Source organism: Mus musculus, chromosome 1, assembly GCF_000001635.26.
Source record: "Mus musculus strain C57BL/6J chromosome 1, GRCm38.p6 C57BL/6J".
NCBI lineage: Eukaryota > Metazoa > Chordata > Mammalia > Rodentia > Muridae > Mus > Mus musculus.
In genome coordinates, this window is record NC_000067.6 from 4,152,217 (window position 1) to 4,178,430 (window position 26,214).

At 38.1% G+C, this 26,214-nt stretch overlaps 1 protein-coding gene across 5 annotated transcripts in view; it reads right to left on the reverse strand.

Moving 5' to 3' along the window:
- Rp1 (retinitis pigmentosa 1 (human)) overlaps nucleotides 1–26,214 on the reverse strand; it is a 293,594-nt gene that overhangs the window by 36,544 nt on the left and 230,836 nt on the right. For all 5 annotated transcript variants that reach the window (XM_011238412.1, XM_017313203.1, XM_017313202.1 and 2 more), the window contains 2 exons: nucleotides 17,989–18,188; nucleotides 11,639–11,725 (listed from right to left, as the gene is read on the reverse strand). In XM_011238412.1, the coding sequence (XP_011236714.1) occupies nucleotides 11,639–11,725; nucleotides 17,989–18,188 (287 nt within the window). The remainder of the gene's footprint in view (nucleotides 1–11,638; nucleotides 11,726–17,988; nucleotides 18,189–26,214) is intronic.

Consider the following 26,214-nt stretch of genomic DNA (forward strand, 5'->3'; position numbering starts at 1 on the left):
TCTTTCTGGTATCAGATGTGAAAACTTTTTAAGACATTAACTGTTCTTGAGGTCATTTTAAGTGTCCTTGAAAAATCAGAGGCAGTGTCAGCCCTGAATTCTGAAGACTTACATCTCTGCATCTCTGCTACTCCCAATAGTTACACACACTGGACAGGGAATTGGGGATGGATGGTGACTCTGTCACATGCACCAATTTATTATTGCTTCAAGTAAGTTAGCACAACTTTGAGAGTGTATCTATAAATTGCTGGAGTCCTCTGAGATTAAACATTTGACTACAGAGTTTCTGAAAAGAAGCTGGTCTTCCTGCTGATCACCGAACCCAGAACTATTTTCTCACTGTAGTTCATCCCTTGATCTTTTCTTTCAGTAGTCCTTTCAAGAACGATGAAGTGGAGAAATAACCAAAAATGAAAAGAAGTGAAAATATTTATTCGACAATTCAGTTAAGTCTAAAGATTTCCTGGGTTTCATACCAATTATGCCATTATTTCATGTAGTGAAAGTGCTAACACATTCACCAAACCTACAACACATTTCAAAAGTTCAAAAGAATTGAGACATTTCCAGAGAGTTTTATTCTATTTGAGTTGCTCTATGCAAGTACCATGTAACAGAGGCAATCAGCAGGTGGGGAAAAGGGTCCTAGGCCACTATGGCCTCATACACAGCCATAGCTCAGCCATAAATTTCCAAGCAATGACTTCCCTTTAATTAACATGAACTTACAAATTATTTCACATATTTTATAAATATTTAAGTGAACAACATATGTTTTGTCAACTAATTAATTCCAAAAATATTTGCCCAACATCTGATGAGCACTTTTCTAGATTTGGAATCTATGGTATATTTCCTATGTTTTTACGCACATTCCAATGAGTTTCAACAATATACAAATATACCAGATAAGAACAGAGTTACATAGAAAATGGAAAGGGTCATTGAAAGCCCCTGGGTGCTCACTTTCAGTTTTGAGTCAAAGGGCCGTCTACACTATGAGACCAGTGAGGCTTAAGAGGTCACAGGAGTGAATGGGATCAGCTGGGGATGGATATCATGTGGGGTTTTGTTTGTTTGTTTGTTTGTTTTTGTTGCTGTTGTCGTTTTTGTTTGTGTGTTTGTTTTTTTAGATCATTCCTGCTCTCTGAAGCTCAAGGACAGAAGCTGAAGAGAAGAGATATTATAGGAGACTTTCAGCAGAAAGAAAACAATCAAACAAAAACAAGTGAAACTTAGGCTAAAATGACGATAATATGATCAAAAAACAGATAAACTAGAAATAAGTTTTGGCAGTGAGATCACTGGAATTACCAGGGTCTGGCAAGTGTAGAAGTACAAATTCAGAAGAATGTATAGGGTCCTGACTTGGACTGCTAGGTGGATGGTGATACCGTCTACTCATACAAATGAGCCTGAGAAGTAGGCTATAGGTTAGTAACAAAGACTTTTGATAGAATTTCATTTCATTTTTCACTTGGTATGTAGAATGTGAGGGATAGGGCATAAGAATAATTGTGCTCTACTTAAAATTAGATAAGTGACAACTTATGAGAAATTAAACATATTTTATGCCTATAGCTTTAATTTCAAAGTTTATGACCTGATCTGAAACAAAGTAAGTTCCAGTGAAAGAAATATAAAAGTGCAAAGATGAAAAGCAATCATAAATTATATTTGGCAAAACTTGCTAAAGCACATACTAATCTCAATAGTCAGTGTTAATTTTTGTTTGACTATGCTCAGTTCTTGTCTTCTTGTAGTTACTCAAAAGCTAAACTAGAATCAATTCAATCATTTAGCTTAATATTTTATTATAATAGCATGGGTACTGACTGGGACAGTTGGTCAATATGTATTAATATGGCTAACAAAGAAACTTAGAGCTCTAAAATGCCCCATTATTTGTTGTCAAAGAGAAAGAAAAGAGTGATAGGGTATGTCACAGAGCTCCCAGTACACAGATAGCTTTCAACTGTCAGATGACAGGAAATAGGTAGCTGGTCCTTAGAATTTAAGTTTGATGTTTTACCTCTCTTTAACTTGAAACCTAAAGAAGTTCAGCAAACACTTGCAAGACTCACTGGTTTGCCCCATATGATAACAAGTTCTAAGTGAATCCATTGGTAATCACAAGATGTTATTAACTGTAAGCAGTGCATGGCTACCAGCTGGGGAAGGAACCTCAGGGGACATGGTCTAATGATGGCAGATGTTCAGATTTCCTCAGTCTGTTAAAGACTGGAATACACCATTCCAGAAACAAAAATTCTCTTTTAATTTATAAATTAACTCATAAAGTTAATTCATAAATTTCTCTTGGTTTTCATACTGAAGCATGACCTCATATTAATCTATGTATATCAAAAGATCTAAGGATTTGACTTTTAATCTAGCTCTAATGTAGAGCCACTGAGTGTGAACACTACACTGCTGTCAACAGTGATGAGGAAATGTATCCTGATATTAAGCTGCAGTGTCAAATGAGGGAAAGAAAAGTGGTGAATTTCTAGAAGTAGTTTTTGATTGTAGTATGAACTATTCATTTTCGTTTTTAAACAACAATGCAGAAAATGAGCATTGTCATTACAATAAAATATTCAGCACTCACTCTAGTTTCCTAAATGAAAGGTCTAGGAACTACTACTACCTCAACAGAAACTGCAGCCTGTTTTCAGTGCTCTCCCTGATGAATCATAGTCCCAAATGTGAAGAATTTCACAAGATGACATTGTCATCACTTTGCCTCATAGAAACTTTAGATTTCTGGATTGTTTTAAGGAATTAATCCAACAGACAAATATCTAAAGCCTAAAATATCTGAGAGACATAGCAACATTTCCAAAGACAGACTTAACAGTGTTCACCTAGGTTCACCTCAGTCACCCCATGTTTCCACTCAGAACCACAGAGGAGAGGAATCAATTCAATTCCTCCAAAAATCCTTCAGGAGGGAGAGAATTATATTGGCTTATGAAAATTATCATTGCATCTACAAGAAAAGCCTAAACATACAGTCACATCAATGATGGAATGATCTCTTGAAGACAATAACTATACCTGTGATATCTTGGGAAGTTTGAACATCAAGCAGAAATATTTCTTTTCATACTGGGCACACTAGCAGTACTTGATACATTTTACATTTGAGTGCAATTAGTGCATATGTGCTATTATTTATTTTAGCATTGATTCCTAAGAGAAAGCTATTGTTCTTTTTCTCAAACTGTGGGATATTAAAGTATGAAATGAAAGCCCCATGGCTTATCTGTGCTAAAACATCAAGTTAGTACAATTAGTCCATGATATATATATAAAAAAAATGAAGAAGACTGTAATAGTTTGTACATGCTCAGATCAGGGAGTGGCATTATTAGAAGGTGTGACCCTGTTGGGATAGGTGTGGCCTTGTTGGAGTAGGTGTGTTACTGTGGATGTGGGCTTTAAGACACTTATCCTAGCTTCCTGGAAACCAGTATTCTGATAGCAGCCTTCAGATGAAGATGTAGAACTCTCAACTCCTCCTGTACCATACCTGCCTAGATGCTGCCATGTTCCCACCTTGGTGGTAATGGACTGGACCTCTGAACCTGTAAGCAGGCCCCAATTAAATGTTATTATTAAAGAGTTACCTTGGGGCACATGGAAGAGCCAGCTTGGATGTCGGACCCTTCAAAGACTAGTCTGTGCAGGTGAGAGTGTGGACTACAGAAGCTACACAGCTTCTGGGACAGGCAGAAGCTACACAGCTTCTAGGGCAGACCCTGTTTCAGGCTCCAGACATCTAGGCACCTTCCCAGCCAGAAGAGAGTTGACCCCCCCACCCCCCGGGAGGGCTTTGACAGAGCACCTAGGAGAGCCATCTCTGGTTCTGGATCTCTCAGAGACTAATCAGTGCAGGTGAGAATTCAGACTACAGAAGCTACACAACTTCTGGGACAGGCAGAAGTGACACAGCTTCTGGGACAGGCCCAGTTTCGGGCCTTCATCTTCAGGCAGGAGGCAGGTCCAAACGCCAGATATCTGTGCACCTTCCCTGCAAGAGGAGAGCTTGCCTGCAGAGAGTACTCTGAAACTCAGAGGAGAGCTAGTCTCCCATGTCTGCTGGTAGAGGCTAACAGAATCACTAAAGGAACAAGCTCCAACCAGAGAAAACTATAGCAATTCACTCCAGAGATTACCAGATGGCAAAAGGCAAACATAAGAATCTTAGTAACAGAAACCAAAAACCACTCACCATCATCAGAACCTAGCACTCCCACCTCAGCCACTCTTGGATACCCCAACACACCCGAAAAGCTAGACTCGGATTTAAAAGCATATCTCATGATGATGGTAGAGGAGATCAAGAAGGACTTTAATAACTCACTTAAAGAACTATAGGAGAACACAGCTAAAGAGGTAGAAGTCCTTAGAGAAAAACAGGAAAATGCAACCAAACAGGTGATGGAAATGAACAAAACCATTCAAGACCTAAAACAGGAAGTGGACACAATGAAGAAAACCCAAAGTGAGAAAACGCTGAAGATAGAAACCCCAGGAAAGAAATCTGGAACCATAGACGTGAGCATCAGCAACAGAATTCAAGAGATGGAAGAGAGAATCTCAGGTGCAGAAGATTCCATAGAGAACATGGGCATAACAATCAAAGAAAATGCAAAATGCAAAAAAACTCAAAATATCCCGGAGATCCAGGACACAATGAGAAGACCAAACCTACGGATAATAGAAGTCAATGAGAATGAAGATTTCCAATTTAAAGTGCCAGCAAATATCTTCAACGAAATTACAGAATAAAACTTCCCAAACCTAAAGAAAGACATGCCCATGAACATAATAGAAGCCTACAGAACTCCAAATAGACTGGACCAAAAAGAAATTCCTCCCAAGACATAATAATCAGAACAACAAATGTACTAAATAAAGATAGAATACTAAAAGCAGTAAGGGGAAAAGGTCAAATAATATATAAAAGCAGGCCTATTAGAATTACACCAGACTTTTCACTATATACTATGAAAGTCAGAAGATCCTGGACAGGTGTTATACAGACACTAAGAAAACAAAATGGTATAGTAGCCCAGGCTACTATACCCAGCCAAACTCTCATTCACCATAGATGGAGAAACCAAAGTATTCCACGACAAAACCAAATTCACACAATATCTTTCATGAATCCAGCCCTTCAAAGGATAATAACAGGAAAAAAAAAAACAATTCAAGGACAGAAACTATGCACTAGAAAAAGCAAGAAAGTAATCCTTCAACAAACAGCTACAAGAACAGAATGCCAACTCTAAAAACAAAAATAATAGGAAGCAACACTTACTTTTCTTTGATTTCTCTTAATACCAATGGAATCAATCCCCCAATAAAAAGACATAGACTAACAGACTGGCTACACAAACAGGACCCAACATTTTGGTGCTTACAGGAAACCTATCTCAGGGAAAAAGACAGACACTACCTCAGTGAAAGGCTAGAAAAAAAATTTCCAAGCAAATGGTCTGAAGAAACAAGCTGGAGTAGCCATTCTAATATCTAATAAAATCAACTCCCAACCCAAACTTATCAAAAAGGCCAAGGAGGAGAACTTCATACTCATCAAAGGTAAAATCTTCCAAGAGGAACTCTCAATTCTGAATATCTAAGCTCCAAAGGCAAGGGCAGCCACATTCATTAAAGAAACTTTAGTAAAGTTCAAAGCACACATTGCACCTCACACAATAATAGTGGGAGACTTCAACACCCCACTTTCATAAATGGAAAGATCCTGTAAACAGAAACTAAACAGGGACACAGTAAAAATAACAGAAGTTATGAAACAAATGGATTTAACAGATATCTGCAGAATATTTTATCCTAAATCAGAAGAATACATCTTCTTCTCAAAACCTCATGGAACCTTCTCCAAAATTGACCATATAATTGGTCACAAAACAGGCCTCAACAAATACAAAATTATTGAAGTTGTCTCATTCATCCTATGAGATCACCATGGACTAAGGGTGATCTTCAATAACAACATAAATAATAGAAAGCCAACATTCATGTGGAAAATGAACAACACTCTCCTCAATGATATCATGGTCAAGGAAGGAATAAAGAAAGAAATTAAAGACTTTTTAGAGTTTAATGAAAATGAAGCCACAACATACCCAAACTTATGGGACACAATGAAAGCATTTCTAAGAGGAAAACTCGCAGCTCTGAGTGCGTTCAAAAAGAAACAGAGAGAGCACACACTAGCAGCTTGACAATACACCTAAAAGCTCTAAAACAAAAGGAAGCAAATTCACCCAAGAAGGGTAGAGAGCAGGAAATAATCAAACTCAGGGGCGAAATCAACCAAGTGGAAACAAGAAGAACTATTCAAAAAATCAACCAAAAGAGGAGCTCGTTCTTTGAGAAAATCAACAAGATAGATAAAACCTTAGCCAGTCTCACTAGAGGGGACAGGGACAGCATCCTAATTAACAAAATCAGAAATGAAAAGGGAGACATAACAACAGATTCTGAAGAAATCCAAAACACCATCAGATCTTACAAAAGGCTATATACTCAACAAAGCTGGAAAACCTGGATGAAATGAACAACTTTCTAGACAGACACCAGGTACCAAAGTTAAATCAGGATCAGATTAATGACCTAAACAGTCCTATATCCCCTAAAAAAATAGAAGCAGTCATTAATAGTCTCTCAACGTGAAAAAGCCCAGAGACAGATGGGTTTAGTGCAGAGTTCTATCAGACCTTCAAAGAAGATCTAATTCCACTTTTTCTCAACCTATTCCACAAAATAGAAACAGAAGGTGCTCTACCCAATTCATTCTATGAAGCCACAATTACACTGATACCTAAACCACATAAAGACCCAACAAAGATAGAGAATTTCAGACCAATTTCCCTTATGAATACACAAAACATACTCAAGAAATACTCAATAAAATTCTCACTAACCGAATCAAAGAACACATCTAAACAATCATCCATCCTGACCAAGTAGTTTTCATTTCAGGGATGAAGGTATGGTTTAATATATGGAAATCCATCAACATAATCCATTATATAAATAAAGTCAAATACAAAAACCACATGATCATGATATTAGATGATGAGAAATCCTTTGACAAAATCCAACACCCATTCATGATAAAAGTCTTGGAAATATTAGGAATTCAAGGCCCATACCTAAACATCATAAAAGCAATCTACAGCAAACCAGTAGCCAACATCAAAGTAAATGGAGAAAAGCTGGAAGCAATCCCACTAAAATCAGGGACTAAACAAGACTGCCCACTTTCTCCTTACCAATTCAATATAGTACTTGAAGTCCTAGCCAGAACAATTTGACAACAAAAGGAGATCAAGGGGATCCAAATTAGAAAGGAAGAAGTCAAAATATCACTATTTGCAGATGATATGATAGCATATATAAGTGACCCTAAAAATTCCACTGGAGAACTCCTAAACCTAATAAACAGCTTCAGTGAAGTAGCTAGATATAAAATTAACTCAAACAAGCCAGTGGCCTTTCTCTACTCAAAGGATAAACAGGCTAACAAAGAAATTAGGGAAACAACACCCTTCAAAATAGTCACAAATAATATAAAATACCTTGGTGTGACTCTCACTAAGGAAGTGAAAGATGTGTATGATAAGAACTTCAAGTCTCTGAAGAAAGAAATCAAAGAAGATCTCAGAAGATGGAAAGATCTCTCATGCTCATGGATTGGCAGGATCAATATAGTAAAAATGGCTATCTTCCCCAAAAGGAATTTGCAGGTTCAATGCAATCCCCATCAAAATTCCAACACAATTCTTCAATGAATTAGAAAGGGCAATTTGCAAATTCATCTGGAATAACAAAAAACCTAGGATAGCAAAAACTCTTCTCAAGGATAAAAGAACCTCTGGTGGAATCACCATGCCTGACCTAAAACTGTTCTACAGAGCAATTGTGATAAAAACTGCATGGAACTGGTATAGCAACAGACAGGTAGATCAATGGAATAGAATTAAAACCCAGAAATGAAGTCACACACCTATGGTCACTTGATCTTCGACAAGGAAGCAAAAACCATCCATTGGAAAAAAGACAGCATTTTCAACAAATGGTGCTGGCACAACTGGCGGTTATCATGTGGAAGAATGCGAATAGATCCATTCTTGTCTCCTTGCACTAAGATCAAATCTAAGTGGATCAAACACCTACACATAAAACCAGAGACACTGAAACTTATAGAGGAGAAAGTAAGGAAAAGCCTCGAAGATATGGGAATAGGGGTTAAATTCCTGAATAGAACAGCAATGGCTTGGGCTGTAAGATTAAGAATCGACAAATAGGACCTCATAAAATTGCAAAGCTTCTGTAAGTCAAAAGACACTGTCAAAAAAAAAAAAAAAAAAAAAACACCAACAGTTTGGGAAAGGATCTTTACCAATCCTAAATCAGATAGGGTACTAATATCCAACATATATAAAGAACTCAAGAATGTGGACTCCAGAAAATCAAATAACCCCATTAAAAAATGGGACTCAGAGCTAAACAAAGAATTCTCACCTGAGGAATACCGAATGGCTGAGAAGCACCTGAAAAAATGTTCAGCATCCTTAATCATCAGGGAAATACAAATCAAAACAACTCTAAGATTCTACCTCACACCAGTCAGAATGGCTAAGATCAAAAATTCAGGTCACAGCAGATGCTGGCAAAATGTTGAGAAAGAGGGACACTCCATCATTTTTAGTGGGATTGCAAGCAGGTACAACCACTCTGGAACTCAGTCTGGTGGTTCCTCAGAAAATTGGACATTGCACTACTACAGGAGGATCCTGCAATACCTTTCCTTGGCATATAGCCAGAAGATATTCCAACAGGTAAGAAGGATACATGCTCCACTATGTTTTCTAGCAGGCTTATTTATAATAGCCAGAAGCTGGAAAGAACCCAGATGTCCCTCAACAGAGGAATGGATACAGAAAATGTGGTACATTTACACAATGGAGTACTACTCAGCTATTAAAAACAATGAATTTATGAAATTCCTAGGCAAATGGATGGATCTGGAGGGTATCATCCTGAGTGAGGTAAGAACTCACATGATATGTACTCACTGATAAGTTGATATTAACCCAGAAACTTAGAATACCCAAGATACAAGATACAATTTGCAAAACACATGAAACTCAAGAAGAACGAATACTAAATTATTTGTCCCTTCTTAGAATTGGGAATAAAACACCCATGGAAGGAGTTACAGAGACAAAGTTTGGAGCTGAGAGGAAAGGATGGACCCTAGAGACTGCCACATCTGGGGATCCATCCCATAATCAGCCTCCAAACGCTGACACCATTGCATATGTCATCAAGATTTTGCTGAAAGGACCCTGTGTCTTGTGAGGCTCTGCCGGTACCTGGCAAACACAGAAGTGGATGCTCACAGTCAGCTATTGGATGGAACACAGGGCCCCCAATGGAGGAGCTAGAGAAAGTACCCAAGGAGCTAAAGTATCCAAGGAGCTAGAGAAAGTACCCAAGGAGCAACCCTATAGGTGGAACAACATTATGAACTAACCAGTACCCCCGGAGCTTGTGTCTTTTGGTCTTGCAAACTTTATATGCCTCAGTACAGGGGAATGCAAGGGCCAAGAATTTGGAGTGGGTGGGTAGGCTGTGAGGGGAGAGGGTAGGGGGGACTTTTGGTATACCATTTGAAATGTAAATGAAGAAAATACCTAATTAAAAAAAACAAGAGTTACCTTGGTCATGGTGTCTATTCACACAAGTAAAACCCTAACTAAGACAAGAACCTATAGAGAAGACACAAAAATTTACCACTGAGCAAAGTATGTTAATGTATAAATATTTGCAAAATGATAAATGTCTACTGCAATTACGAAGCCCCAAACAAAGAGACTATATGTCAGACAGATAATTGTAATGTTTTACAGAGAAGTGGTTCTACACAGCTCAGTATTGCTCTAAGAGATGGTGGTAAAAGACCTGTATAAGGTGGTAAAAAGATGGTGTATATTTATTAGCTGAATCTACGGTAATAAGGTCAAGGGACATGTGTCTACCAAACTCCATTCTATCAAGTACAAGGAAACTGTTTTAGCTATATTAGTAATAGATAATTCCACTTGCAATGGCAAATCAGACACTTAAATATATGACTAGAGATATTTCATGACAATTTTGTGCATCATGGATAACTCAGAGATACAAGCTCTAAACAACACTGTATCTCCCCTAGCTGTGTTCTCCCACACACCTCTACTCTCCAAGGTCCTCTCTCTACAAGCTCCTCCCCACTGCTCTGAATAAGACATTTACCTATGATGCTAGAAATTTCTGTGACTGGGGCTTCAGTTTCACCTAGCTTCTAATATCGGCTCGCTACCAGTCTTATGTCTCCTCCCATTTGACCATCAAACTCACTTCCATTATATTTTGGAATCATTTTCATAGCTAAGGCCAGACTCATACTGAATCTATGACATTCTCTCAAATACATCAAAGTAACTCACTAATTCACCCATTTAACTCATTCTAGATCAAAATGGTTCCTGGAGATCTCATGTTTATCAACTCATCTTCTAAGTCACAAAAATTATAAACACCTATGTATTGCTAATCATGAGTAGATTCATACAAATATCTGTTGCTTTCTTACTATAAAATTGTCATGTTAATGAAACAAAAGCAGTCTCTGAATATTGGTCCTTATGTTGCTTATTGTCTCATGAAGCTTTTGTGGGAAATATTAAAAAACGAACCACCAAGTTCCCACATTCCATCCAGCTACTCTTTGCCCACCAACTCTCTGGTGAGGCTGGAGCTCCCAAGTTCCCTTCACTACCATGCAATTATTATTATTGATGCAATTATCTATAAGCATAAATAAATGGGCTATTCAATGTATGTGTAAAATGACTTGATTTTATTAAAAACATAGCCAGGCGTGGTTGCACACACCTTTAGTCCCAGCACTTGCGAGGCAGAGGCAGATAGATTTCTAAGTTCAAGGCTAGCCTGGTCTGCAGAGTGAGTTCCAGGACAGCCAGGGCTACACAGAGAAACCCTGTCTTGAAAAACCAAAAAAGAAAAAAAATTTTAAAAAAAACATAAAAGATGCACATTTAAGTTCATTTATACTAACATATTTATTCATATTATTATACTATGTATATATTATAGAATATATATTTTACTAATATATTTATCTTACTCATATTTATATTTCATACACAAGTAGTCCTATGTACATATATTTTTAGAGAGAGAATGAAGATACAAGCATACATGTAAGAGAGTCACAAAACACATGGTAAAGAACAGGACTAGTAAGGTGGTCATAGATATCAAAGAATTAAGATGCCCTTTGATTCTTATATTTTGCTATATTCTTCAGGTTTTGACTTATTAATAAAAGTCACCTTTTAAAAATATTACTATAAAATGCTATTGCTAAAATGTAATTTACCATAGTAAAGCACTAAGGGTGTGTGTCCACAATTTTTTGTTTACATTACTTAGGACAATTTAAACAGTATTTTTGACACCCACTCTTTATGTGACCTGCTTGCTCTTTTTATCAGCATAAGTATGAAGCACAAAGGAAAGCCATTACCCTCTGTAAGGTCCACTCTGGTTGCCCACCAGTTCCATCATGTCCTATTCTGATCTTGTATATCTCTCCAATGCCTCTTAGTACAACCTGGATGAAATGCAAAGTCAGAAAATTACTAAAACATTATAAATTAGGCACATCACAATATTCTTATTCTTTGTAAGATTTAATGCACTTTGCTGATGGTTGTGATACTCTTAGAAGGTCTTGCAGAAGAAAGTTCTCTCAGATGTTTGTCCATCAAACTCACAGACAAAAAAATGAGAAAAAAATATCCTCTAACTTGACTAGACATTGGCAAAAGGAAGCCAGGGAAGGAATGGGATAAAGAGCATGTGATGCTCTCTGAGAACCACACATTTCTCACTAGAATCAACACTGCTACATGTCAGTGACAAAAAGAAGGGCTTTAATTTTGAGAATAAAAAAGGAATTTTCACCAAATAAAATCAAACATATAGAAAATTTCCAAGGTTATAGAAAGTACCCGTGAGTCCAGAACTTCCTTCTACTTTGAAAATGCTCTTTGACTCCTCCACTAAAATGTGGATATCATAGTTCAAGGAAGAAAAGCAGTCCTCCACACAAACAAATGCATTTGGTTAGTTTTTATTTTGCAGAACTGTTTTGTAATTCCTATGAGCTCAGTGCAAATTCTTGTGATTATTTTAATTGAGCAAATTAAAACACACCTCTCTGGCCCATATTTTCTTTATATATTGAATGGACATTTTCATAGCTAGGGATTCCATTGCTTTGAAGAGACACCATGGTCAAGGAAACTCTTAAAAAGGAAAACTTTTAATTGGAGCTGACTTACAGTTTCTGAGGTTTAGTAGATTATCATCATGGTGGAAAGCATGGCAGTGTGTAGCCAGACATGGATGGTACTGGAGAAGTAGCTCAGAGTTCTACATCTTAATCTGAAGGCAGCCAGGAATAGACTGCAATTCCATGCTCAGCAGAACTTGAGCATCAAAGACCTCAAAGCCCATTCCACAGTGATATACTTCCTTTAGCAAGGCCACACCAACTCCAACAAGGTCACACATACTAATATTGACCCTCCCCATTGGCCAAGTACTCAAGAAAACAAGTCTATAGAAGTTAAACATATTCAAACCAATACATTCCACTCCCTGGCCCCATAGGCTTGTAGCTATAACAATGTAAAATGTATTTAGTTTAACTTAAAAGACCCCATAGATTATCACAGTCCCAACAATGTTTAAAAGTCTAAAGTTTAAAGACTCTTCTGAGATTCATGCAATCTCTCAAAGTAATCTTTTATAAAATCTAAATCAAAAAGTAGATCCCATAATTCCAACATATCATTGCACAGTATGTACATTACCCTTTCAAAATGTAGGGAAGGGAGCGTGGTGGGGAGATACTGTACAAAAGAAACACTAAGCTGGACAAACTCCAAACTCTGCATCTAATATCACGATACTCTTCAAATCTTCAACTCGTTTCAGTTTTGCTAACTGCAACATATTTCTTTCTCTTGGACTTTTTCCGCTCCCTATTAATAGCTTTCTATGACAGGTATCCCATGGCTCTGGCATAGTCAACATTTTTGGGGTCTTCAAAGCAAACCAGGCTTCACAGCATCACATAATGGCCTCTCTGGACCTCCATGTCAGGACATCCCTCCTATATTTCTAGCCTCAGAAGCCTTCCTTAGTCTCAGAGAAAAATTCTTTCCTTGATTCTAAAGCCAGAAACATTTTGAAAAAGTTGCCAAGTTCTGCTGCTTGGAGGAACTAGAACATGGCCCCCTTGATCAATTACATCTTCACCAGCTTTCTGGTTTCAATGGCTTCACTCACTACATAAGCTTGGCTGTTCTGGAATTTACTCTTTAGACTAACCTTGAACTCAGACATCTACATTACCCTGTCTTCTGAGTACTGGGATCAAAGGCCTATACCACCATGCCAGGACCTCCTTTTCCTTATAGATCTTTTAAACATGGCCACTATACTTCAGAAAAACTTCAGACAAGGGTAAAAAGCAGCCACATTCTTCACCAAATATCACAAGAATGATCTCTTGGCAATATATTAACATTCTATTTCTCTCAAACCTCTTGAACTAGATCCTAAAAGCTCAAATCACCCTCATCACCACTGTCTTCCATATTTTAATAGTGTAGCTCATTAAGCCCTACTTCTTTAAAATCCACATTCCTCTAAACAAGAGCATAGTCAGGACTATCACAGCAAACCCCACTCCTGGTACCAATTTCTATCTCTTAGTTAGGATTTCCATTGCTATGAAGAGACACCATGACCAAAGCAACATTTAATTGGAGCTGTCTTCCAGTTTCAGAGGTTTAGTCCATTGACACCATGGCAGTAAGCATGGCAATGTGCAGGCCTACAGAGTGCTGGGAAGGAGCTGAGAGTTCTACATCTTAATCCAAAGGCAGCCAGAAGGAGCCTGTAATTCCATGATGGACAGAGATTAAGCAAAGGAGACCCCAAACCCTGCTCCCACAATGGCATATTCCTCCAACAAGGCCACACCTACTCCAACAAAACCATACGTCCCAATACTGCCACTACCTATGTGCCAAGTATTTAAGTACATGAGTCTATGGGGACCAAACTACCACAGACATAATACTTTTAATACAAAAATCTAGATGTTGTGCAACATCACAGATATGAAAAACAAAAGCAGTGGGACAGTCTCCATCTTAGGAAAATGTATAACATGAAGAAGAATCTCTTTGAAAGCAGATATTTATAGCATAATAAAGTTGTGTTATACCCCTGAGCCTCACATAGGATGGCTTTGCCAACATCCATGGGTCAGTGGCTTTGATCCTTGACCCAGTTGGCTTATGTCAGTACCCACTCAAGATCTGACACACTCATAACTTCCTCAGCTCCCCACAATGCATGATTTCTTCCCTTGGCCCAGCAGTCTACAGGAAGAAAGGTTCTTCAAGGAGTCTACTTTATAGGATGAACACGTTCCAATGAGTAATTTCCTTAAGCATACACACTGTACACACACCAGGCTCTAGGAGCATAAAATGTTAACTGAAGTCTATTTGATCAAATATGTCACACTGTCCTCAAAGACAGCTATATGTATACTTGAAGCTGAAAGTGAGAAAAATAAAAGATGAATTCAGAAGTGACAAATTATGCAATGCAAAGGAATACAAGAAACATTCCCACAAATTAAAGAGTGGGGATGAGCTAATTAATCCTAATTTAGGATTCTCCAATTACCAAGAGGCATTGGCAGCAATTCCTCATAATCCCCAGCCTAGGCCTTCTTAAACTTTAGTACAGAGACAACATTATCTGTCAGTCTTATTAAAACTTATATTATGAGTTAGTGGTTATGGAAAGGGACCTGATATTTTGCAGACCTCATTCACTCCTGGTGTATCTATGCTAATATGTTAGTCCACACATCTGCAGAGTCCAAGAGGCTTTGTAGACCCAGCCTCCATTACTAGAAAAATAATAAGCAATTTATCCAAAATAGAGTAACTAATAATATGTTCATTTAATATTAATTTCATATTCATGATACCAGGACCTCTGTTCTTTACCAGTTTACATTTAGGTTGATACAAAAGGAATTATGCTTGCAGATTGTGAACTTTTGGTTATTATAACTAAACCAAAATACATCTTAATTAGTCAAACTAGAAACCATTATGTACTGTTGCTCATAATAAATAATTTTGTTTATTCCTGTTACATAAAATTTGTGCTTTGTGGGAGTGTTTCTCTGAAAAAAAAAAGCCATGGATAGGTCTGAAGAGGTTCTAATTTGTTGGCAGAAATCTGGGTAATACAATAGATGTGGAAGAACTTTCTAGCCCAATAACTTCATCCTCTGAAGCAGTGATTGTGTCATATGCAGTTAGTGATTTTGGAGTATCATGGGGAAGCCCATTCCATTGGAACAACACTAATTTAGCGGATGCAATCATGGTATATCCCATAAATTTGCTGCCCATATTTCTCAGACATGGTTTCAAGATGATTGAGGAAACTATAATACATCAGTCCTCCTGTAGATGACCCAACCAACTGATCATGACTGACTATTTTTATGCAAGTTTGGCATTCAAAAAAACCTTGGGAGCTTCTTGTTGTACGCAATCTGCGTTTTGTCACATGCCACAGTCTCATCAAGAAATCATTCATCAGTGAATAGAATTAAGAGAGAATAAAAGTTCAAAACTGGCAATTTTTTTTCAATCAGCTAATGGGCACCCATTGAGTCTCTTTACTTTTTCAGTTTATTTCATGTGGCCATCTCTGAGTTCTTTGGCTACTTCTTTGATAGTTGTAAGAGTATCAGGTAGGAAAAGTGCTCTTACTTAGTCATTGTGAATATCTGATGGTGGGACACTTGTTCCTGATAATGAAGCTTCTCTCTTTTTTTTTTTAATCCATGGTCTGAACTCATTTATTTAAAATTTACTGTGCACCAACTTTCTTAAGATAGTAACCAAAGATAAGTGTCATTTTTATCTGTTTTGGACAGGCTTCTCATCCACTCTGCAAAACTGCTGAAACAACCCCCCATTGCACTATACTTTTATCAGCAGCTCCTGAGTCATATATGTTGTGATGTAGCAAGTTCCTCTATTGCTTTATGACCCATTTCAAACTCAAATAAGAATAGAGTTTTAATTTGCTCTTTCTGTAACATCATTTCCATAGTACAAAATAAATATAAAACAAACAGGAAGCCATTAGCCAAAATCATAAAGGGAAAGAAACATATTAAAATTATAAATGACTTAACTTTATTTATTTAAGAAGGTATTCTAATAACACACAGCAAATTTCAACACTGCAAAACTGCTACAATTACTTTTGCACTACCTATACATTTACTGTGTGGTAAATGGGATTCTTTCTATCATACATCATCTCAGGATTTATAAAGAATGGAAGTCATTGCCTCCTTTCTACACATAAAGAGAACACCAGTACAGAGAAATTAAATGACATATTCAAGGTTGTCATACAGGAAGCTAGCACCAATTGAGCTCACCTACTGTTGGGGCCAGGACTAGTAACAGTGACTGCACTTTAGAAGCACATAGAGAGCTTTTTTAAAAAAATCTCAGTTTTCAGGATGCACCCAAACAAAATGAATGTGCTCTCTGGAAATGCAGGCAGTTGTGACTGGTTTTTAAAGCTCTCTAGGTATTCCAATGTGCAATCACGAGCCTCTAAGATTCAACCCTAGGGAAATTTTTTCCTGAAAAACATTGAGAAAATTTATCAATATGTCAATATATATGGCATATAAAATATTACCAGAAACATCATGATTCTGTGAATGACTTGGGTTTTAATTCTAACATGCATTCTGAATTATGAACTATATCATTTTCAAGAAAACATTCAAAACACATGTTAGAGGGAGTAACCACCATGGGCCATATCAAAGTGTCCCTCCATCACTGTAGACAACTGTATTTCATCAGTAAAACTCCATTAATAAGCATAAAATTAGATCTACAATCGGAGAGCTGAAGATACAAAACTAACTGGATATTAGTGAGGCCAAGTGCTGAACCCCCAAGCAGCCTTTTCAGACTGGTGACTAAGGTTGGCCTCCATAATTCGCTAATCCCTAGTACACAAAGAGACACCCTCAAGGATAAGCGGCTGCTGTTCAATTAATTCACTGAAGAACCATACAGCTTTTGTCTTGCAGGGGGTGAGAATTAGTAAAGTAAAATGTAACTGTCCTGGTTGACTTTTGGCCAGTGCTCCTACAAGTGACACAAGCAGTAGGTTATATGCAAACCACAGCAGCTCAGAGCTCTCCCAGTAAGATATAAATGTGAGAGCAATTTAAATCATCATGGGCAGAGCCTCTTAACACTTAGTTCAGCTTAACAATGTCTGAAAGTATATCAAGTACAGAAAGAGGGGCTTCCATTACTCTTAAGAGTCTCCCATATCTTGCAATCAGGGCACAATATTAACTAGATTGAGGGTTTTTTTTTTAAGGAAATGGCCTTAAAGAAAGAAAAATTTTATATAATCTTCCTCACTTCTATGAATAAGAGAGATGAGTAAATGTGTTTATTTTGACTATTATAGCAGGAAATGAATTAATTAACTTATGGTGTTTATAACAGACTAGGTTCATTTTATACAGTCTCTCTGACTCTCCCTTTTTCTGTCTTTATCTTCCTCTATCTCTCTATTTCACTGATTCAGTCTCTCTGTCTCAGTCTAACTCTGCCTAACTCTGGCCCTCCTCTCTGTCTCTCTGCCTCTCTTTCTCTCTGAAACGAACATCTATATTACATAACTTTGAAATTTTCAAACAATAACGTGGCTTACCTGAAATTCATCTGTCTGTCCTGGAAGGAAGAGCTTTTCTTGGCTGTCCTTGGTAAGGCTGATTGGTCCAGTGACACCTTCATATCCATACACCCACAATGTGACATTGGCCTGAGTACCTGTGTTTCCAGTCACCACTAAGACCTTCCATTTTTCTTCTAACAGAAGTGTCTCAATCCTGCACAGATGCTTGCTTTCTTCTGTACAGAGTAAGAGAAGAACATAAGGGGCGGATCAGGTACATTAGGCTAACAGAGTTAGTTCTCTGTTACACTGAAGTCTAAGAATATCGGGGAACATCAAGACAAGCATGGGTGATGTGGGGTGAGAGAGGCACTGAAGTGTGAAGGCTCCAGGGGAGCAGAGTTGTGCTTTTCTCATCACAGCAAGGTTCTGGACAATTGAGACTCAACCATAGAATAAAACCACATATAAACAATAATTGTCAGCCCAGGGAACTTTTCCTTGTACTCAGTGCTACAACACAGGAGGGCACGCTAGAGCCAACAATGTGAGCTTATAAATTTTTCATAAAGTTGCTTGTCACCTTTGTGGGGTTCATACATAGTAACTGTGATAGAAAGTAACAAACTGAATTAAAACATGTTTTCAAATATCATAAAAACAGCATGGCAAGAATAGAGAATTTTTTTCTAGAATGTATTTAAAAATGGAAAATTTTAAAACTAATATCTATTTTCTGAAAGATGCTTTCTCTTAGCCTGTTTGATCCCTATTAACACAACAGCAGACATTTTCCTCTCAGCTATATAATATTCTCTCTCTCTCTCTCTTTCTCTCTCTCTCTCACTCTCTCCCTCTCTCACTCTCATTGTGTATGTGTGTATGTGTATGTGTTTATGTGTGTGTATGTGTATGTGTATGTGTGTGTGTATGTGTGTGTGTATGTGTGTGTGTATGTGTGTGTGTGTGTGTGTGTGTGTGTGTGTGTGTGTGTATGCTAAGACTAAAAGTTGGTACTGAGCATTGCACCCTTGATTGCACCCCACATCTTTGTTGAGACAGATTTGCTCAGTGTATCTAAAGTTCACCGACTTGGCTAAGTTAGCTGGTCAGTGGGCTTCTGGGAAGCACTGAACAGACGCTCCTCAGGACTGAGATGTTAGGCACCATCCCACATCTTCCAGTCAGTGCTGTAAAATTCAAGTCCTCCTAACATACATGGCAGTTACTTTAAAATTATTTTTTATTTCTTATTTATTTTACTTTTTATTTATTTTTATTATTTATTTTTATTTTTTTATTTTTTATTAGATATTTTCTTCATTTACATTTCAAATGTTATCCCCTTTCACAGTTTCTCCTCCAAAAATCCCATATCCCCCTTCCTCCCCCTGCTCACCAACCCATCTACTACCGCTTCCTGGCCCTGGCATTCCCCTATCCTGGGGCATAGAACCATTACAGGACCAAGGGACTCTCCTCCCATTGATGAGCAACTAGGCCATCCCCTGCTACATATGGAGCTAGAGCCATGAGACCTACCATGTGTTTTTTGGATGAGTGGTTTAGTTCCAGGGAGCTCTGGGGCTACTGGTTAGTTCATATTGTTATTCCTCCTATGGGGCTGCAAACTCATTCAGCTCCTTGGGTACTTTCAGCTCCTTCATTGGAAACCGTGTACTCAGTCCAATGGATGACTATGAGCATCCACTTCTGTATTTGTCAGGTACTGGCAGAGCCTCTCAGGAGACAGCTATATCAGTCTGGTATCAGCAAGCACTTGTTGGCATCCACAATAGTGTCTGGTTTTGGTGGTTGTTTATGGGATAGATTCCCAGGTGGGGAGTCTCTGGATGGTCATTCCTTCAGTCTCTGCTCTGAACTTTGTTTCTGTAACTCTATCCATGGGTATTTTGTTCCCCATTCTAAGAAGGAGCGAAGTATCCACACTTTGGTCTTCCTTCTTCTTGAGTCTCATGTGTTTTGCAAATTGTATCTGGGGTATTCTAAGTTACTGGGCTAATATCCACTGATCAGTGAGTACATATCATGTGTGTTCTTTTGTGACTGAGTTAGCTCCATAAGGATGACATCCACCAGATCCACCCATTTGCCTAAGAATTTCATAAACTTATTGTTTTTAATAGATGAGTAGTACTCCATTGTGTAAATATACCATATTTTCTATATCCATTCCTCTTTGAGGGACATCTAGGTTCTTTACAGCTTCTGGCTATTATAAATAAGGCTGCTGTGAACATAGTGAAGCATGTGTTCTGATTCCATGTTGGAGCATCTTCTGGGTATATTGCTGGATCTTCAGGTAGTATTAGTCAAATTTTCTGAGGAACCACCAAACTGATTTCCAGAGTGGTTGTACCATCTTCCAATCCCACCAGCAGTGGAGGAGTGTTCCTTTTTCTCCACATCCTCACCAGCATCTGCTGTCACCTAAGATTTTGATCTTAGCCACTTTGACTGGTATGAGGGGGAATCTCAGTGTTGTTTTGAATTACATTTCCTTGATGATTAAGGATGTTGAACATTTTTTACGTGCTTCTCAGCCATTCAGTATTCCTCAGTTGAGAATTCTTTGTTTAGCTCTGTATCCAATTTTAAATAGGGTTATTTGGTTTTCTGGAGTCTAACTACTTGATTTCTTTGTATATATTGTATATTAGCCCTCTATCAGATTTAGGGTTGGTAAAGATCTTTTCCCAATCTGTTGGTTGCCTTTTTGTCTTATTGACAGTGTCCTTTGCCTTACAGAAGCTTTGAAATTTTATGAGGTTCTATTCATTAATTCTTGATCTTACAGCACAAGCCATTGCTATTCTGTTCAGGAATTTTTTCTCTGTGCCCATATCTTCAAGGCTTTTTCCCAACTTTCTCCTCTATAAGTTTCAGTGTCTCTGGTTTTATATGGAGTTCCTTGATCTACTTTGACTTGAGCTTTGTACAAGGAGATAAGAGTGGATCAATTCACATTCATTTACATGATAACTGCCAGTTGAGTCAGCACCTTTTGTTGAAAATGCTGTCTTTTTTTCAACTGGATGGTTTTAGCTCCTTAGTCAAAGATCAAGTGACCATAGGTGTGTAGGTTCATTTCTGGGTCTTCAATTCTATTCCATTGATCTACGTGTCTGTCGTTTTACCAGTACCATGCAGTTTTTATCACAATTTCTCTATAGTACAGCTTGAGGTCAGGGATGGTGGTTCCACCAGAAGTTCTTCTATTGTTGAGAATAGTTTTTGCTCTGCTAGGATTTTGTTATGCCAAAAGAAAGATTTATTTATTTATTTTATATGAGTACACTGTTGCTGTCTTCAGACATACCAGAAGAGGGCATCAGATCCCATTATAGATGGTTGTGTGCCACAATGTGGTTGCTGGGAGTTGAACTCAGGAACTCTGGAAGAGCAATTAGTGCTCTTAACCTCTGAGTCATCTCTCGAGCCCCAGCCGTTGCTTTGTTTATTAAGTCATCTCCTATGCTCAATAATCACCATTTATCAAGTCTCTACTTTTTCTGGGCTCTGTGTTAAGTATGATATATACAATACTCATTCAGTCATCACTACTAAGTTTTAAGGTGAGTCAGATACTGAGTTCTGTTTTAAAATGTAGAAAGGAAACAAAGAGGTTAAGTACTATGTGGGTGACATGGGTAAGCCTCAAGTGTTTAACTCCAAAGCCTCTGAAATCAAACAAACTTGAATGGCTGCTGTGTTCTACAAATATATTTTACCAGGTCAAAGCAGTCATGGCATTGCTAGTATTTAAGACTTTGTTTTGTGCAAAGTGTTACTCACAACACTCACTCATGATAACATCAGTTCCATTCTGTCTTTACATTAGTCCTACAATATCTTTCCCCCATGAAGCAGATGGAAAAACCAGGCCTCACAGGCAAGCAACTTGCCAACGTCATGCATGCTGGACTTCAGCCAAGGCAGAGGAAGTTTGGATTTTGAGATGCTTGCTCAACTATAAAGGTAATTGCCAAAGAAGTATAACAGAAAATGGTCCACCAAATTCTCATGACACTATCTAATTTTCAAAACTTAAATAGTACCTATTAGCTGCTTCTTTCTCTCTCTCTCTCTCTTTCTTTCTCTCTCTCTCTTTCTTTCTTTCTTTCTTCCTTCCTTCCTTCCTTCCTTCCTTCCTTTCTTTCTTATCATTTTTTTCTCAAGAGTAGTGAGTACTTCATGATCAATACTATAACCAAATATCTACAAATTCTACTGGTACACCATGTAGAGAGAAAGAAATTAGAGACCCTGAATCAGCAATTAATCCTTGGGATACTGATAATCTATTTTTTCTGGGTATTTTAGTATTTTAAAGAATTGCTTTTATTTTTAAAAAAAAATCTTTCATTCATATTATTTACTGAGCATTAGACAAGAGCATTGCTCTCTTTTATTAATGTCAGTGATTGAAAAATTTTAAAAAATAACAAATGAGCATCTTGCCTTAGAGATATATGTTATCTAGTGGAGAAGAAAAGCAAACTATTATTTCTATTTGAAGCATGCAAAGGAATTTATGGGAAACACAAGTATAGCAATATTCAAACATAGCTGCAACCAGGATGTGATAGAGAGAAGAATTGGAAAGAGAAGTTTCCTGGGACATCTCAAAGCTAGATATAGAAAGAGGAATCTATATTTTGCAAATAGAGTCAACACTCTATACAGGGGTAAAAATGTGCTTAGCATGCCCATAAAATAAGATGTTGCAGGTGACGAAGAGAGAAATGAGGAACGAAGTTGATTCTGGAATTCTCAAGTAATCAGGAGTGGGTTTTGAAGTCCAGAGGTGTTCTTATGCAGAATAAGCTCTCTCTCTCTCTCTCTCTCTCTCTCTCTCTCTCTCTCTCTCTGTCTTTCTCCCTCTCTCCCTTTCTCTCTCTCTCTCTCTGTCTTTCTCTCTCCCTTTCTCTCTCTCTCTCTCTCTCTGTGTGTGTGTGTATGTGTGTGTGTGTGTGTGTGTGTAGCTTAGCTTAGTTGCTTAATATAATCAGCAAATAAGGTGATGGCTGCTAAAGAGCTCTCTACACTAACATGTTCTTATATCATTTACACAAACACATCATAGACTGAGGATGAACTCATAAAAATTGATAGTTTAATCTATAATATAGAATGATATAGTAAAGTCTGTACTGTCATCAATTAAATATGAATACCATATAATGCCATGATCTTTTGGAAATGAACCAAAGATCATTAGTCTCAGACTATAAATTTCTCCATCTGAGAAGCATAAAAATTTTTGCTTTCTTGACTACAGGTTTAAAAATACTTAGAGTTGAAAAGATATTTGAAGAGATAGCTCTAGATTAAGCATTAGTCTTCAGTGCTTAATAAAAATCTAACCCTGAATGTAATCTAAAAGAGATTTGCATGACTCTAACCTGTTCTCTCTAAGTATTACAGAGCACTTTAACTACACTACTCAGGTTGACTAAAATAAAACAAAATAAAAATTCTTGGCTACTTGATCTCCTGAAAGTCAGGAGGAAAAACAATTAATGATACTGATAACAAACAAGCTGGTTCTAATAGTTCACAAGTAAATGAATAAAGAGGCAGCTGAAGACGTGTTACTAACAGAACGTGACAATAGAGAAAGAATGTACAAACCTTTGTATAATACCTCAAGAAAATATTTTAAAAGGTGCTTTATAATAAAATGCAAAGCAGATATTGAAAATGAATGTCATTTCACAAAAGTAGTCCAATTTTAACTATAACTTCAATAAAAGCACTATTATCTGGAAAATATAATGTGCTAAAGAATAATCTCTATAGTTGCTTTAAAATGAAAATGAGACAAGTCCCATCCAGTCAGCACCAGCACCTGGTCACCTTGGGCACGGAATCAGCAGACACCCTCACGGTCCCCAGAGGACTCTCCAGCTGATCTTAGGATCACTGGTAAATGGAACACAACATAGGTTCCAATCCAATCGCCGGGACCTGAGACAGCAGTAAGGAAACCAAAAGTGCCGCCTGACCAAGGGCACAAGTACCTTCTGGTCTGCACCAGCACTGGGTCATCTTGGGCATGGAATCGACGGACACCCCCATGGTCCCCACAGGACTATCCACACGATCTTAGGATCACTGGTGAGTGGAACACAACATCGGTTCCAATCCAATCGCTTGGGACCTGAGACAACAGTAGGGAAGCAGAAAACTGGCCTGACGAGGGGCACAAGTCCCTTCTGGTTGGTTGGCTCCAGCACCAAGTCACCTTGGACACAGAATTGGCAGACACCCCCACGGTCCCCAGAGGATTCTCCACATGATCTTAGGATCAGTGGAACACAACATCTGTCCCAAACCAATTGTGATGGGCCTGTGTCAACAGGAACAAGGACACCGGAGCCCTTTTGCTCCAATCCAATCATGCGGGACCTGAGACTGCATTAATTAGGGAAGCAGAAAACCTGGCCTGACCAGGGTCAAAAGTCCCTTCTGGTCCATGAAAGCACTGGGGCACCTTGGGTGTGGAGTCTGCGGACAGCCCCAAGGTCCCCATAGGACTCTCCATGGGATCTTAGGACCTCTGGTGAGTGGGCCACAACTTCTGACAGGAGGCAGGTTCAAACACCAGATATCTGGGCACCTTCCCTGCAAGACGAGAGCTTGCCTGCAGAGAGTACTCTACCCACTGAAACTCAGGAGAGAGCTAGTCTCCCAGGTCTGCTGATAGAAGCTAATATAATCACCTGAGGAACAAGCTCTAACCAGAGACAACTATAATAACTAACTCCAGAGATTACCAATGGCGAAAGACAAACCTACGAATCTTACTAACAGAAACCAAGACCACTCACTATCATCAGAATGCAGCACTCCCACCCTACCCAATACTGAGCACCCAACACACCCAAAAAGATAGTCCCAGATTTAAAAGCATATCTCATGATGATGGTAGAGGATATCAAGAAGGACTTTAATAACTCACTTAAAGAAATACAGAAGAACCCTGCTAAACAGTTAGAAGACCTTAAAGAGGAAGCACAAAAATCCCTTAAACAATTGCAGGAAAACACGACCAAACAGGTGATGGAATTGAATAAAACCATCGAAGACCTAAAAAGGGAATTAGACACAATAAAGAAAACCCAAAGTGAGGCAACACTAGAGATAGAAACCCTAGGAAAGAAACCTGGAACCATAGATGCAAGCATCAGCAACAGAATACAAGAGATGGAAGAGAGAATCTCAGGTGCAGAAGATTCCATAGAGAACATCGGCACAACAATCAAAGAAAATACAAAATGCAAAAGGATCCTAACTCAAAACATGCAGGAAATCCAGGACACAATGAGAGGACCAAACCTACGGATAGTAGGAGTTGATGAGAATGAAGATTTTCAACTTAAAGGGCCAGCAAATATCTTCAACAAAATTATAGAAGAAAACGTCCCAAACCTAAAGAAAGACATGCCCATGAACATAGAAGAAGCCTACAGAACTCCAAATAGCCTGGACCAGAAGAGAAATTCCTCCCAACACATAATAATCAGAACAACAAATGCACTAAATAAAGATAAAATATTAAAAGCAGTAAGGGAGAAAGGTCAAGTAACATATAAAGGCAGGCCAATAAGAATTACACCAGACTTTTCACCAGAGTCTAAGAAATCCAGAAGAGCCTGGACAGATTTTATACAGACACTAAGAGAACACAAATGCCAGCCCAGGCTACTATACCTAGCCAAACTCTCAATTACCATAGATGGAGAAACCAAAGTATTCCACAACAAAACCAAATCCACACATTATCTTTCCACGAATCCAGTTCTTCAAAGCATAATAACAGAGAACAACAATACAAGGACAGAAACCACGCCCTAGAAAAAGCAAGAAAGTAATTCTTCAACAAACCAAAAAGAAGACAGCCACAAAAACAGAATGCCAACGCTAACAACAAAAATAATAGGAAGCAATAATGACTTTACCTTAATATCTCTTAATATCAATGGACTCAATTCCCCAATAAAAAGACATAGACTAACAGACTGGCTACACAAACAGGACCCAACATTCTGCTGCTTACAAGAAACCCATCTCAGGGAAAAAGACAGACACTACCTCAGAGTGAAAGGCTGGAAAACAATTTTCCAAGGAAATGGTCTGAAGAAACAAGCTGGAGTAGCCATTCTAATATCGGATAAAATTGACTTCCAACCGAAATTTATCAAAAAAGACAAGGAGGGACACTTCATACTCATCAAA